This window comes from Bos javanicus, chromosome 18 (assembly GCF_032452875.1).
Source record: "Bos javanicus breed banteng chromosome 18, ARS-OSU_banteng_1.0, whole genome shotgun sequence".
NCBI lineage: Eukaryota > Metazoa > Chordata > Mammalia > Artiodactyla > Bovidae > Bos > Bos javanicus.
In genome coordinates, this window is record NC_083885.1 from 35114660 (window position 1) to 35129446 (window position 14787).

The 14787-nt window shown below is 38.4% G+C and overlaps 1 protein-coding gene across 25 annotated transcripts in view; it reads left to right on the forward strand.

Annotated features, from left to right (window-relative positions):
• The window catches only part of LRRC36 (leucine rich repeat containing 36), a 91625-nt gene that overhangs the window by 29784 nt on the left and 47054 nt on the right, over nucleotides 1-14787 (forward strand). For 12 of the 25 annotated variants that reach the window (XR_009730811.1, XR_009730810.1, XR_009730809.1 and 9 more), the window contains 2 exons: nucleotides 6168-6295; nucleotides 12234-12285. Coding sequence is in view for 22 of the 25 variants with exons in the window: in XM_061387494.1 (XP_061243478.1) it covers nucleotides 6168-6295; nucleotides 12234-12285 (180 nt within the window). In the remaining 3 variants the exon portion in view is untranslated. Of the gene's footprint in view, nucleotides 1-1811; nucleotides 1919-6167; nucleotides 6296-7404; nucleotides 7892-8671; nucleotides 9675-12233; nucleotides 12286-14787 lie in introns of those variants that run through there. The other 13 variants (XM_061387507.1, XM_061387517.1, XM_061387510.1 and 10 more) reach the window with 5 other exon arrangements.

Below are 14787 nucleotides of genomic sequence, written 5' to 3' on the forward strand. Positions count from 1 at the left end.
TCACATCCATACATGACCACAGGAAAAACCACAGCCTTGACTAGACGAACCTTTGTTGGCAAAGTAATGTCTCTGCTTTTCAATATGCTATCTAGGTTGGTCATAACGTTCCTTCCAAGGAGTAAGCGTTTTTTAATTTCATGGCTGCAATCACTATCTGCAGTGATTTTGGAGCCCAGAAAAATAAAGTCTGACACTGTTTCCACTTTTTCCCCATCTATTTCCCATGAAGTGATGGGACCAGATGCCATGATCTTCGTTTTCTGAATGTTGAGCTTTAAGCCAACTTTCACTTTCCACTTTCACTTTCATCAAGAGGCTTTTTAGTTCCTCTTCACTTTCTGCCATAAGGGTGGTGCCATCTGCATATCTGAGGTTATTGATATTTCTCCCGGTAGTTTTGATTCCAGCTTGTGCTTCTTCCAGCCCAGCGTTTCTCATGACGTACTCTGCATATAAGTTAAATAAACAGGGTGACAATATACAGCCTTGACGTACTCCTTTTCCTATTTGGAACCAGTCTGTTGTTCCATGGCCAGTTCTAACTGTTGCTTCCTGACCTGCATACAAATTTCTCAAGAGGCAGATCAGGTGGTCTGGTATTCCCATCTCTTTCAGAATTTTCCACAGTGTATTGTGAGCCACACAGTCAAAGGCTTTGGCATAGTCAATAAAGCAGAAGTAGATATTTTTCTGGAACTCTCTTGCTTTTTCCATTATCCACCGGATATTGGCAGTTTGATCTCTTGATCCTCTGCCTTTTCTAAAACCAGCTTGAACATCTGGAAGTTCACGGTTCACATATTGCTGAAGCCTGGCTTGGAGAATTTTGAGCATTACTTTACTAGCATGTGAGATGAGTGCAATTGTGCGGTACTTTGAGCATTCTTTGGCATTGCCTTTCTTTGGGATTGGAATGAAAACTGACGTTTTCCAGTCCTGTGGCCACCGCTGTTTTCCAAATTTGCTGGCATATTGAGTGAAGCACTTTCACAGCATCATCTTTCAGGATTTGGAATAGCTCATCTGGAATTCTACCACCTCCACTAGCTTTGTTCATAGTGATGCTTTGTAAGGCCCACTTGACTTCACATTCCAGGATGTCTGGCTCTAGATCAGTAATCACACCATCGTGATTATCTGGGTCATGAAGATCTTTTTTGTACAGTTCTTCTGTGTATTCTTGCCATCTCTTCTTAATATCTTCTGCTTCTGTTAGGTCCATACCATTTCTGTCCTTTATCGAGCCCATCTTTGCATGAGATGTTCCTTTGGTATCTCTGATTTTCTTGAAGAGATCTCTAGTGTTTCCCATTCTGTTGTTTTCCTGTGTCTATCTACTGGAAAATTCCTGTGTTAGAGGATAGGCATATTAGGAAATGACACAACAATGTCAGAGCTTCAGCTACTCCCACACCAGATTTATCATAGTTAATTAGGTTACAAGTCAGGCTGAGACATGAGTTCGACTTCGGCAGAGGTAAGGAACTGTGGGGGAGAGACACTAGCAGTTGACCTGGGTAAAGCCTTCCCAAAAAGGATACATTTAAGTTGGGAATTCAAATAGAATTCATTGGGCATAGTTGGGCATTCAATGCATAGAAAACAGAAGTAGAAAAAACAGGTGTGACGGATTAGGAAATTGACTCAGCTTGTGACTCAGCTTGTGACAGGGGGCTTCTCAGGTGGTGCTAATGGAAAAGAACCTGCCTGCCAGTGCAGGAAACATAAGAGATGTGAGTTTGATCCCTGAATAGAGAAGATCCCCTGGAGAAGAAAATGGCAACTCACTCCAGTATTCTTGCCTGCAGAATCCCATGGACAGAGGAGCCTGGCAGGATACAGTCCATTGGGTCGCAAAGAGTTGAACACGACTGAAGTGTCTTGGCACGCATGCATGCACGTGACTGGAGCTAAGGTGGTTGATTAAAGCCAAGTTGCAAACGGTCTCTTTATGAAACATTTTCATTTTATTCTATTGAAAATGGGTGACAAAGATATTGTAGGTGGTAAGCATGGTTAAATGTATAATTTAGAGCAATAACTCAAGATTGATTTAGATAGGCAGCAACTAAAGACAGCAGTCCAAGTGGGAGATAATAAGGACCTGTCGTGACATAGGACAATAATAGTGTGAATACAAATGAGGAGGTACAGATTAATTAAATCCTTGAGAACTGGGACTTCCTTGGTGGTCCAGTGGCTAAGACTCAGCACTCCTAATGCAGGGGCCCTGGTCAGGGAACTAGATCCCACATGCTACTCCTAAAAAAAAAAGATCCCAAATGCCAGAACTAAAAGAGCCCATGTGCTGCAACTCAGATGCCACACAGCCAAATAAATAAAAATAAATATTAAAAAAACTTTGTACTTCAAAGGACACTATCAAGAAGGTAAAAAAGCTAGGATATTCCCTGGCAGTCCAGTGGTTAGGACTCTGTGTTTTCACTGCTGGGGAGATGGGTTCAATCCCTGGTGGGGGAGCTAAAATCCCAAATGCTGCATTGTATGACCAAAATAATAATTAATTTTTTTAAAAAAGTAAAGCAACCCACAGAATAGGAGAAAATATTTGCAAATCATATGTCTGACAAGGGTCTGATATCCATTATATATCAGAGAAGGCAATGGCAACCCACTCCAGTACCCTTGCCTGGAAAAACCCATGGACAGAGGAGCCTGGTAGGCTGCTATCTATGGGGTCGCATAGAGTCGGACACGACTGAGCGACTTCAGTTTCACTTTTCATTTTTCATGCATTGGAGAAGGAAATGACAACCCACTCCAGTGTTCTTGCCTGGAGAATCCCAGGAAGGGTGGAGCATATATATATACACACACACACATATATATGTGTGTGTATATATATATATATATATATATATATATATATATGTAGACTCTTATAAAATCAACAACAGAAAGGCAAACAACCAAATTAGAAAATGGGCAAAAGATTGAACAAACGTTTCTCCAAAGAAGATATGCAGCTAGCCAACAAGCACATGAAAGATGTTCAATATCACTAGCCATAAGGGAAATGCAAGTCAAAACCACAAAGAGGATAACATTTCACATCCACTAGGATGGCTAGAATCAAAAGGACAGATAACAAGTAATAACAAAGATGTGGAGAAATTGGAACCCTCATACATTTCTGTTGGGAAAATAAAATGGTATAGCTTCTTTGGAAAACAATTTGGAAGTTCCTCAAAAAGTTAGAGTTACCATTTGACCCACCAATTCCACTTCTAGATATATACCCAAGAGACATGAAAACATATGTCCACACAAAGATTTGTGCAGAAATGAAAGCAGCATTATTCATAATAGCCAAAAAATCTATCAACTCATGAATGGAGAAACAAAGTAACGGCATATCCATATAAAGCATATTTTTCAGCCTAAAAAGTACTGAAGTACTGATACATGCTACAATGTTTGTCCTGAGAATATCATACTAATTGACAGAAACTAGATACAAAAGGTTAAATATTGTATTATTCCATCTTCATGAAATGTCCAGAATAGGCAAATCCTATTTGATGTTTGTAGGGACTGATGAAGAAGAAAGAATTAAGAGTCACAGTTAATTTGGCCTCTTTTGGGGTGATGAGAGTAGAAGGTGGTGATGGTGGTATAACTTTGTGAATGCACTGAAAATCACTGAATTGCATACTGTAAAATGATGACTTATATGACATGTACATTATACCTCAATTAAAGATGTCCCCCTCCAAAAAAAGTAATTCTATAGAATTTGGTAATTGACATTTGAGATGAGTGAGAGAAAGTCAAAGAACAATTTTCTATCTTGAAGGATTAGGTGAATAGTAATGCCAGTATTAAAATGAGGGTTAGGGTTGGAGGTAGGATATCAGCAGAAGTAGTCCTGGAAGTAAAGATTATGAGTTTAATTTAGAAAATATTTAGGGTACTTCCCTGTTAGTCCAGTGGTTAAGACACTGCCTTCCAATGCTGGGTTTTGGGGTTTAATCCTTGGTAGGGGAGCTAAGATCCCACATGCATCTTGGACAAAAAGACAAAACATAAAACAGAAACAATAGAATAGCAAATTCAATAAAAGACATTTTTTAAAAAGAAAATATTTGGGATTTCCCTAGCAGTCCTTTGGTTAGGACTCGGCACTTTCACTGCCAATGCCCAGGTTAAGTCCCTGGTCGGGGAATTAAGATCCCACAAGCCATGCAGCACAACAAAAAGAAAAAAGAGAGAAAATACTGACTTTTCAGTTGTCTGTAGAGCACTCTTTTGGGGGGCAGTTCAAAAAACTTAAGTCTGGACATGAAAAGACAGATAAGAGTTAAGATAGTTAGACTTAGGGTCATCCAGACTTGATTGATAGCTAAAACCAGAGAGAAGTTATGATAGCATTCAACAAAGAGCTGGGACCTTGCGAGATTTGTTTGAACCAAGAAATAGGTTGAATTAAAAAAACAAAACAAAAAAATCTAGAAAAGAGCATTAGAAAGATAGGAAAACCAAGATGGAACAGGGTCTTGGATACCTGGGAAGTTTGTGTTGTTCTGTAGGAAAGGGGTAAGAGGAGCCCTGAACCCAAAGTCACAGCTTACTAACCGTTCTAATTTCCCACTAAGAATCAGATTTTAAAACAGCAATTTCTGCTCCCCCCCTTTCTTTTTCTGTGTTGCAATTGCAAAGGAACCAGAGAACATAAACTTTGAGAGCTTATGTCACTTTGAGAAATAAAATTACGTCAAGTACAAGGATAGAAGGACATTTTGTACTGAAATAGCATGACGTTTCACTCCCAGAAGGCAACTCAGAAGTAAGAAGCATATTAGAACCCCAAATGGACTGAGGGGCTGGATTTTAGAAAGGCTGGCTTTATTCTCATCCTGGGTTCTCAGTTGCCCTGCCTTACGGTAGCTTTCTACTGCCAGAGCTTGCAAATGGGAACTAGGTGAAGAGCACAAATGTTTGAAACTATTAATATCTTAATTTTTATATACAATCCTACTAAAGAAAAAAGCCTCTCTAAACAAAAATCTCTTATTTTTATTAATGAGTCCCCCAGAAGACTCCAAATCCCAGAATTCTGCAATTAATGTGCAAAACCTTTTGTACAAGTGTTACAATTTAATAGAAATCTTAACTAGCTCCTTTTGAGGTGGCCAGGATTAGGATATAGTTTTTACTTGCTTTTCCTTTCTGTTTTTAAAGTTGTTTCTCTGATAATAGGCAAAAAGAAAAAAATACTAGGAGACCTAAAGATTTGGTATTCTTCTCTATGAAATAGGTCTTGATTAGTCTTTTTCTTTCTATAAATGAGGAAATCACGGCGGAAAGAAGCTGGTTAGAAATGATGAAGCTGGGGCTTCCCTGGTGGCTCAGTGGTAAAGAATCCTCCTGCCAATGCAGGAGACTTGAGTTTGATCCCTAATCTGGGAGGATCCCACATGCCATGGAGCAGCTAAGTCCATATGCCACAACTACTGAGCTTGTGCTCTAGAGCCCAGGAGGGCAACTACTGAGCCTGCATTGCTGCAACTACTGAAGTCTGCCTGCCCTAGAGCCACTACTCTGCAACAAGAGAAGTCACTACAATAAGAAGCCTGTGCACCATGACTAGAGAGTAGCCCCTGCTCACCACAACTAGAGAAAAAAAGCCTTCACGGCAAAGAAGACCCAGCACAGCTTAAATAAATAAACAAACAAAATTTTAAAAAAGAAATTATGAAGCTGATTTGAAATGATGAATCACTGCAGACTGCTGATTAATGCCCTGGAGATGCCTGATGTCAGGAATCTATTTCCAGCCATCTCCCCCTGTAGCTGGAGATTGTTGAATTGATGTCAAATTTTATTGTATGTTCATTTCAGAAGTGTGCAAAAATATTTGACTTTTAAATTTTTCTTGAGCATTTCATAATGTATGAAACCTTTCATATGCATTATCTTATTTTAACCTTACCTTAACTCTGAGAGATGGAAAATTTAGATTTTATCATCACTGTTTTACAAGTGGAGGGATTGAGAGAGGTTTAGCAGTTTGCCCAAATTCACATTGTTTCCAAGTGGTGACATAGTACTCTCAATCTTGTGACTTCTAGTATCTTTCCATAAGACATGTTGCCTTTAAAGTCTGGTCAGTGCTTCATTGTATGCCTTTTCTTTTAACACAGACTCAAACAAAGGACTTTTTATTCCCTTCCCTAACCGGGAAATAAAGGACTCCCTAACAAGTACTTCTGCAACCCAGGGCAGTGTTATACCAGATCAGAAATTAGACCCTTTCCTATTGGGAACACAGGTAATGTATTCACCCTCCTGCTGGATCTATTGACTAGTCAATGATCAATGCTAATAATCCAGTAGATTCTCAGTTATTCATGAAGGTCTAAGAGGACTTTAAGTATTTTTTCTCTCTTTTTAAAAAATTTTATTTGGGGAAAATTGCTTTACAGTGTTGTGTTAGTCTCTGTTGTACAACAATGCAAATCAACCATAATTATACATATATCACCTTCCTCTTGAACCTCCCTCCCCTCCTCTCACTCTACCCCTTTGCTGCTGCTGCTGCTGCTAAGTCGCTTCAGTCGTATCCGACTCTGTGTGACCCCATAGACGGCAGCCCACCAGGCTCCCCTGTCCCTGGGATTCTCCAGGCAAGAACACTGGAGTGGGTTGCCATTTCCTTCTCCAATGCATAAGAGTGAAAAGTGAAAGTGAAGTCGCTCAGTCGTGTCCGACTCTCAGCAACCCCATGGACTGTAGCCCACCAGGCTCCTCCATCCATGGGATTTTCCAGGCAAGAGTACTGGAGTGGGGTGCCGTTGCCTTCTCCTCCACCCCTTTAAGTCATCACAAAGTGCCAGGTTGGGCTCCCTGTGTTACACAGCAACTTCCTACCAGCTATCTGTTTTACACATGGTAGTGTATATATGTCAATGCTACTTTCTCTGTTTGTCCCACTCTCTCCGTTCCCCACTGTGTTCACAAGTCCATTCTCTATATCTGAGTCTCCATATCTGAGTCTCCATTCCTTCCCTGCAAATAGGTTTATCAATACCATTTTTCTAGATTCCATATATATGTGTTAATATATAATATTTGTTTTTCTGCTTGCTTCACTCTGTATAACAGGCTCTAGTTTCATCTACCTCACTAGAACAGACTCAAATTTGTTCTTTTTTATGGCTGAGCAGTATTCCATTGTATGTATGTACCACATCTTATTTATCCTTTCATCTGTTGATGGACATGCAGATTGCTTCCAATGTCCTAGCTACTGTAAATAGTGCTGCTATAAACATTGGGGTACATGTGTCTTTTTCAGTTATGGTTTTCTCAGGGTATATGCCCAGTAGTAGAATTGCTGGATCATATGGTAGTTTTATTCCTAGTTGTTTTTTTTTTTTAAAGGAATCTCCATACTGTTCTCTATAGCAGCTGTTTCGATTTACATTCCTACCAGCAGTGTAGGAGGTGGAGTGTAGTTGATTTATAATGTTGTTAGTTTCTGCTGCACAGCAAAGTGAATCAGTTATACATATACATATATCTACTCTTTTTCAGATTTTTTTTCCCATATAGGTCATTATAGAGTGTCCAGTAGAGTTCCCTGTGGTATAAAGTGAAAGTCGCCCAGTCATGTCTGACTCTTTTCGACCCCATGGACTATATAGTCCTTGGAATTCTCTAGGCCAGAATACTGGAGTGAGTAACCTTTCCCTTCTCCAGGGGATCTTCCCAACCCAGGGATCAAACCCAGGTCTTCTACATTGCAGGCAGACTCTTTACCAGCCGAGCCACATGGGAAGCCCAAGAATACTGGAGTGGATAGCCTATCTCTTCTCCAGCAGATCTTCCCAACCCAGGAATCGAACCAGGGTCTCCTGCATTACAGGTGGATTCTTTAGCAACTGAGCTATCAGGGAAGCCCCCTTATTTACAAGACAGAGTCACAGATGTAAAAAACAATTTTAGGGTTACCAAGGGGTAAAGGAGGGGAGGGATAAATTGGGAGATTGGAATTGACACATGCACACTAAGTAGTGTGACTCTGTCTTGTAAATAAGTTCATTTGTACTTTTTTTTTTTTAAGATTCCACATGTAAGTGATGATATATGACATTTGTCTTTGACTTAAGACACTTTTTTGGTGAAGGCATGTTAGACACAGGAAAAGGAAAGCACAAGACAGGATGCAAAGAGCCTTTTCCATTAATTTTAGTCTCCCCTTTCTCTCTCGCCTAGAATCTGATCAAATGTACAATTAATTTTAACACATTGTATGCCAGGCATTTTGGCACTCGAAGAGGGATACAACTGTTACAGATTTGGGCTGGTTTTCAGCTTTCTCCTCTCTCCCAGTGTCTCCATTTCCTGTTACCTGGCTTCTTTACATTTTCTACTTCTTAGCCTTTTAATTACTGGATTCTTAACATCTCAGGGATGGCTCTCCTAACACTGCCTCTTGAGCAATGAAGAGGCAGAGATCATGTAAGATGGGGGAAGAATTTAAAAAGTTCTTAGAGAAAAAATTGGTGGGAGTCCATTACTTATTTATATGAATGAATATGATGCAGGAAGCAGAATTGATGACTTTATATTCAACTTCTTTTGTTTGCATTTTCTTTAATAAGTTATTGAGTAGTAAATTTGCTGAAAATATCCAGAAGGAGAAAGAAAAGAAGGAAAGACTGACTAATCCACAATTTGGATAATCAACACTATATACAAGGAAAAAGATAGTAAGATTTCCTTTCAGGTTGAACTGTTAGAATGCCTTCATTTTATAAAAGGACAGATTAGCATTTAGTTGGTTTCTCTGTTTTTGGAGATTCTCCTTGGGTAATTTAGAAACTACTTCAATTACCATTTTTTTTTAAAAACTTGGTATTGTTTTAAAGTAATTGAGACAAAAATATATTCTATATCTACATGCATGTGCATGCTTAGTTGTGTCTTGTGACTTCAGGGACTGTAGCCTGCCAGCTCCTCTGTCCTTGCCACTTCTTCCTCCAGGGGACCTTCACAACCCAGAAATCAGATCTGTGTCTCCTGCATTGGCAGGCAGATTCTTTACTGCTGAGCCATTAGGAAAGCCTTACTCTAATTTACAGTTAACATTAAATAGCACTTTTTATATTTAAAAAAAAAACCCAAAACTTTGAAATAACTTCTTGAAGTGAGAGGAAAAAGAAAATCGAATAAATAGCCTGCTTTATGTCCTCTTAGTTTAAGAAATAGGAAGTAGGATTTCTTTCTCTGCATAACTACCTAAAAGATACTGAATACTTGAAGATGGTTTTTTAAAAAGCAAACTCTAGATGGCTTTCTAGATGCAAAAGTAGGAAGTCAAGAGATACCTGGAGTAACAGGCAAATTTGGCCTCGGAGTACAAAACGAAGCAGGTCAAAGGCTGACAGAGTTTTGCCAAGAGAATGCACTGGTCATAGCAAACACCCTCTTCCAACAACAAAAGAGAAGACTCTACACATAGACATCAACAGATGGTCAATACCATAATCAGATTGATTATATTCTTTGCAGCCAAAGATGGAGAAGTTCTATACAGTCAACAAAAACAAGACTGGGAGCTGACTGTGGCTCAGATCATGAATACTCCTTACTGCCAAATTCAGACTTAAATTGAAGAAAGTAGGGAAAACCACCAGACCATTCAGGTATGACCTAAATCAAATCCTTTACAATTATACAGTGGAAGTGACAAATAGATTCAGGGGATTAGATCTGATAGACAGAGTGCCTGAAGAACTATGGAGGTTCGTGACATTGTATAAGAGGCAGTGATCAAGACCATCCCCAAGATAAAGAAATGCAAAAGGGCAAAATGGTTGTCTGAGGAGGCCTTACAAATAGCTATGAAAAGAAGAGAAGATAAAGGCAAAGGAGAAAAGGAAAGATATACCCATTTGAATGCAGAGTTCCAAAGAATAGCAGGAAGAATAAGAAAGCCTTCCTCAGTGATCAATGCAAAGAAATAGAGGAAAACAATACAATGGGAAAGACTAGCGATCTCTTCCAAGAAAATTAGAGCTACCAAGGGAACATTTCATGCAAAGATGGGCACAATAAAGGACAGAAATGTATGGACCTAACAGAAGCAGAAAATATTAAGAAGAGGTGGCGAGAATACACAGAAGAACTATACAAAAAGATCTTCATGACTCAGATACCCACAATGGTGTGATCACTCACCTAAGAGCCAGACATTGTGGAATGCAAAGTCAAGGGGGTCTTGGGAAGTATCACTATGAACAAAGCTAGTGAAGGTGACAGAATTCCAGTTGAGCTATTTCAAATCCTAAAAGATGATGCTTTGAAAGTGTTGCACTCAATATGCCAGCAAATTTGGAAAACTCAGCAGTGGCCACAGGACTGGAAAAGGTCAGTTTTCATTCCAATCCCAAAGAAAGGCAATGCTAAAGAATGTTCAAACTACCGCACAATTGCACTCTTCTCACATGCTAGCAAAGTAATACTCAAAATTCTCCAAGCCAGTCTTCAACAGTACGTGAACTTCTAGATGTTCAAGCTGGTTTTAGAAAAGGCAGAGGAACCAGAGATCAAATTGCCAACATCTGTTGTATCACTGAAAAAGCAAGAGAGTTCCAGAAAAACATCTACTTCTGCTTTATTGACTATGCCAAAGCCTTTGACTGTGTGGATCACAACAAACTGTGGAAAATTCTTCAAGAGATGGGAATACGAGACACCTGACCTGCCTCCTGAGAAATCTGTATGCAGGTCAAGAAGCAACAGTTAGAACTGGACATGGAACAACAGACTGGTTCCAAATCGGGAAAGGAGTACATCAAGGCTATATATTGTCACCCTGCTTATTTAACTTAAACGCAGAGTACATCATGCAAAATGTCGGGATGGATGAAGCACAAGCTGGAATCAAGATCACTGGGAGAAATATTAATAAGCTCAGATATGCAGATGACACCACCTTTATGACAGAAAGTGAAGAAGAACTAAAAAGCCTCTTGATGAAAGTGAAAGAGGAGAGTGAAAAAGTTGGCTTAAAACTCAACATTCAGAAAACTAAGATCATGGCGTCTGGTCCCATCACTTCTTGGGAAATAGATGGGGAAACAGTGAAAACAGTGACAGACTGTATTTTGGGGGGCTCCAAAATCACTGCAGATGGTGACTGCAGCCACGAAATTAAAAGAACTTATTCCTTGTAAGAAAAGCTATGACCAACCTAGACAGCATATTAAAAAGCAGAGACATCACTTTGCCAACAAGTAATGTCCATCTAGTCAAAGCTATGGTTTTTCCAGTAGTCATGTATGGATATGAGAGTTGGACTATAAAGAAAGCTGAGCAATCAAAGAATTGATGCTTTTAAACTGTGGTGTTAGAGAAGACTCTTGAGAGTCTCTTGGAAAGCAAGGAGATCCAACTAGTCAGTCCTAAAGGAAATCAGTCCTGAATGAATATTCATTGGAAGACCTGATGCTGAAGCTGAAGCTCCAATACTTTGGCCACCTGATGCGAAGAACTGACTCATTGGAAAAGACCCTGATGCTAGGAAAGACTGAAGGCGGGAGGAGAAGGGGACGACAGAGGATGACAGAGGATGAGGTGGTTGGATGGCATCACTGACTCGATGGACATGAGTTTTGAGGAAGCTTTGGGAGTTGGTGATGGACAGGGAAGCCTGGCATGCTGCAGTCCATGGGGTCACAAAGAGTTGGACACGACTGAGCGACTAACTGAACTGATATGGCTTTCTACTTTGTATAAATCCTTGCTTAATTATGCCTTAGATTAATTTTCAGCCTATTAAAGGTCCCAGTAGCTCCTGTGCTTGATGCTCAGCTTTACCAGAGGTAATATAAATATGTGAGTTCTTTAAACAGAAATAAGTTTGGAAAGGTGGTACCATCTAAATTCTATGCTGAGTTATCAAAAACAGAGAAAATAGAATATCTCACCATTTGGTGTGTTCTTTACTATCTAAAGAATATTTTGTCTTTGCAAGGCATCTCTTTATCTGCTTCAAAACAACTCTAGAAACTCTTTGCGTTGTGGCTAGTTTAAAGAATTTTTTCCCCCAATTTTATTTAGTTTTTTTATTTAGGTCCCTAGTTTGCAAGAATGGACTTGCTTACTAACAGGAAAGTATTCTGAACCCTTCCCCCTCTCTGTTCTAGTTAAACTCATGTCTGAATGCCCACTGACGCTCTTCTAAAAACTTTTCTTTTTAGATGCAGGAAGTGGCAAGAAGGGAGATGCCAAGTGAGAATAACCAGGAAGATGGTAAATATTTTGCTTACAATATTTTTCTCCATGCTAGTCAGAGAAATCTAGATATGATGGGATTTGAGAGAAGATGGAAGGAGATGTCTCCATCCGGGGGCACTACACGATGAATTCTTTTCTGCTTTCATAAAGGGTTGCCCTGGATGCTTAGTGACGTCTGAGGTTTTTCTAGTTGAGGAGAAGATAGTCTGACTTCCTTTATTCTTGACTTTTTGTATTGGCTAACTATTCCTTGTTTCTTTTACCTTTCTTGCCTTCTTTTGGATTTATTATGTTTTTAATCACCAATTTTTTCTTTCGGCTAATTTATAAGTTATACACTCTTTCTGTACTTTTGATATTATTATGCCCCAAATTATAATATGAGTCCTTAACTTGTTCAACTTCAAAATTAATCAACACCTTAACACTTCTCTTGGAAAATTCAAAGTACTTTACTCCTTTTAATCCCTTCTAATTAATGTATAGTTATTATGGATTTTAATTATATTTTTAAAAACTCACTAGATACTATTTTTATAAAGTCAATGTTTATTTAAGCTTATCTATATATTTACTACTTTGTTTTGCTCCTTATTTCTTCTTCTTTTTTTAATCCTAGACTTCCGTTCTGAGATAATTTTCCTGTAGTTCATAGTACATCTTTTAGAATTTTCTTTAGTGTATGTCTACTGGTAATGAATTCTTTCAGTTTTTGATTGTCTGAAAATGCCCCTATCTCACTATCATTCTTAAAGGGTATTTTTGTTGGGTATAAATTTCTTTTTTTTTTTTTTTTAGGTTAGACATTGCTATTAATTTTTATTATTAGGGTATAAATTTCTATGTTGGCAGTTATTTCTTTCAAAATATTGAAGGTATTCCACTGTAGTCTGTCTTTTATGGCTGCTTTTAAGAAGTTAGCTAGAAATTTGTCACTCCTGCAAGGATAATGTTTTTTTCTTCTGGCTGCTTTTAAGATTTTCAAATTGTGTTTGATGTTTTTGTGATTTCACTATGATGTGTGAATTTCTTTTTATTTATCTTGTTTGGTATTTATTGCACTTGAATTGGTACATTCTGTCTCATTATTTCTGCAGAATGCTTCAAAAATAATGTGTCCAATTTTTTCTATCTTGTCCCTCTATAACTCTTGATTAAGTAAATATATGTCTGAGACTTTTACATTGTCCTCTTTGCCTCTTATTCTTCATATAATTCATCTTTTTTGTTTGATCTACATTCTGGATAATTCCTTCTGACCCATACTTTAAATTCATTCTTTTCAGCTGTGTCTAATCTGCTGTTAAGCTTGTTTGCTGAATTCTTAATTTCACTAGTTTTATTTTCAGTTTTACAAATTTGATTTGGTTCTTTTTCAAATCTGCTGGGCCACTTTTTAATAAGCAGAAATTTCCCAGATGTTTTATATCTTTAAACATAGTAAAAATAGCCATTGTATAGGCTGCATCTATTAATTCCAATTTTTGTGTGCCTGTGTTGTCTGTTTTTTCCTACTCATTCTCGCTTGTCTTATTTCCTTTTTTGTTTCCTTTGGCTACTTGCTGGATATTATATTTTATTTTTTTCAAGGTAGTTGGTTTTATTTATTTATTTTTTTTCAAATTTTATTTTATTTAACTTTACAATATTGTATTGGTTTTGCCATATATCAAAATGAATCCGTCACAGGTATACATGTGTTCCCCATCCTGAACCCTCCTCCCTCCTCCCTCCCCATACCATCCCTCTGGGTCGTCCCAGTGCACCAGCCCCAAGCATCCAGTATTGTGCATCCAACCTGGACTGGCGACTCATTTCATATATGATATTATACATATTTCAATGCCATTCTCCCAAATCATCCCACCCTCTCCCTCTCCCACAGAGTCCAAAAGACAGTTCTATACATCAGTGTCTCTTTTGTTGTCTCGTATACAGGGTTATTGTTACCATCTTTCTAAATTCCATATATATGCGTTAGTATACTGTATTGGTGTTTTTCTTTCTGGCTTACTTCACTCTGTATAATAGGCTCCAGTTTCATCCACCTCATTAGAACTGATTCAAATGTATTCTTTTTAATGGCTGAGTAATACTCCATTTTGTATATGTACCAAAGCTGTGTATATTATATTTTAAAAACTATTTGTAGGAATGGTTTAAAGTCTTACATGAAGATATCTTTTCCAGATCAGACTTTCATTTGCTTTTACCAGTTGGCTAGGGGACTATCAATCTGGGATCATCTTAATCCATGCTCAAAACTTGAGGTTCCCTGGACCACCCAGATAATACAAACCTAGATTACCAGTGTACAAGGGCTAGTTTATCTCCAGTTTACCTTTATTCTGAAAATTGTATCCTGCTTAGGTTCCCATCTTAATGTTGGGTGGGTGGTGAGAAGGTGGTTTCTCATACTCTTTACCTTGGATGGATCCTGGACTAGGATTTTATACCTTTTATCCTAAATCTCCTTAGAGAAAAAGTGACTTTAAGTGCTAGACTCATCTCTAAGAG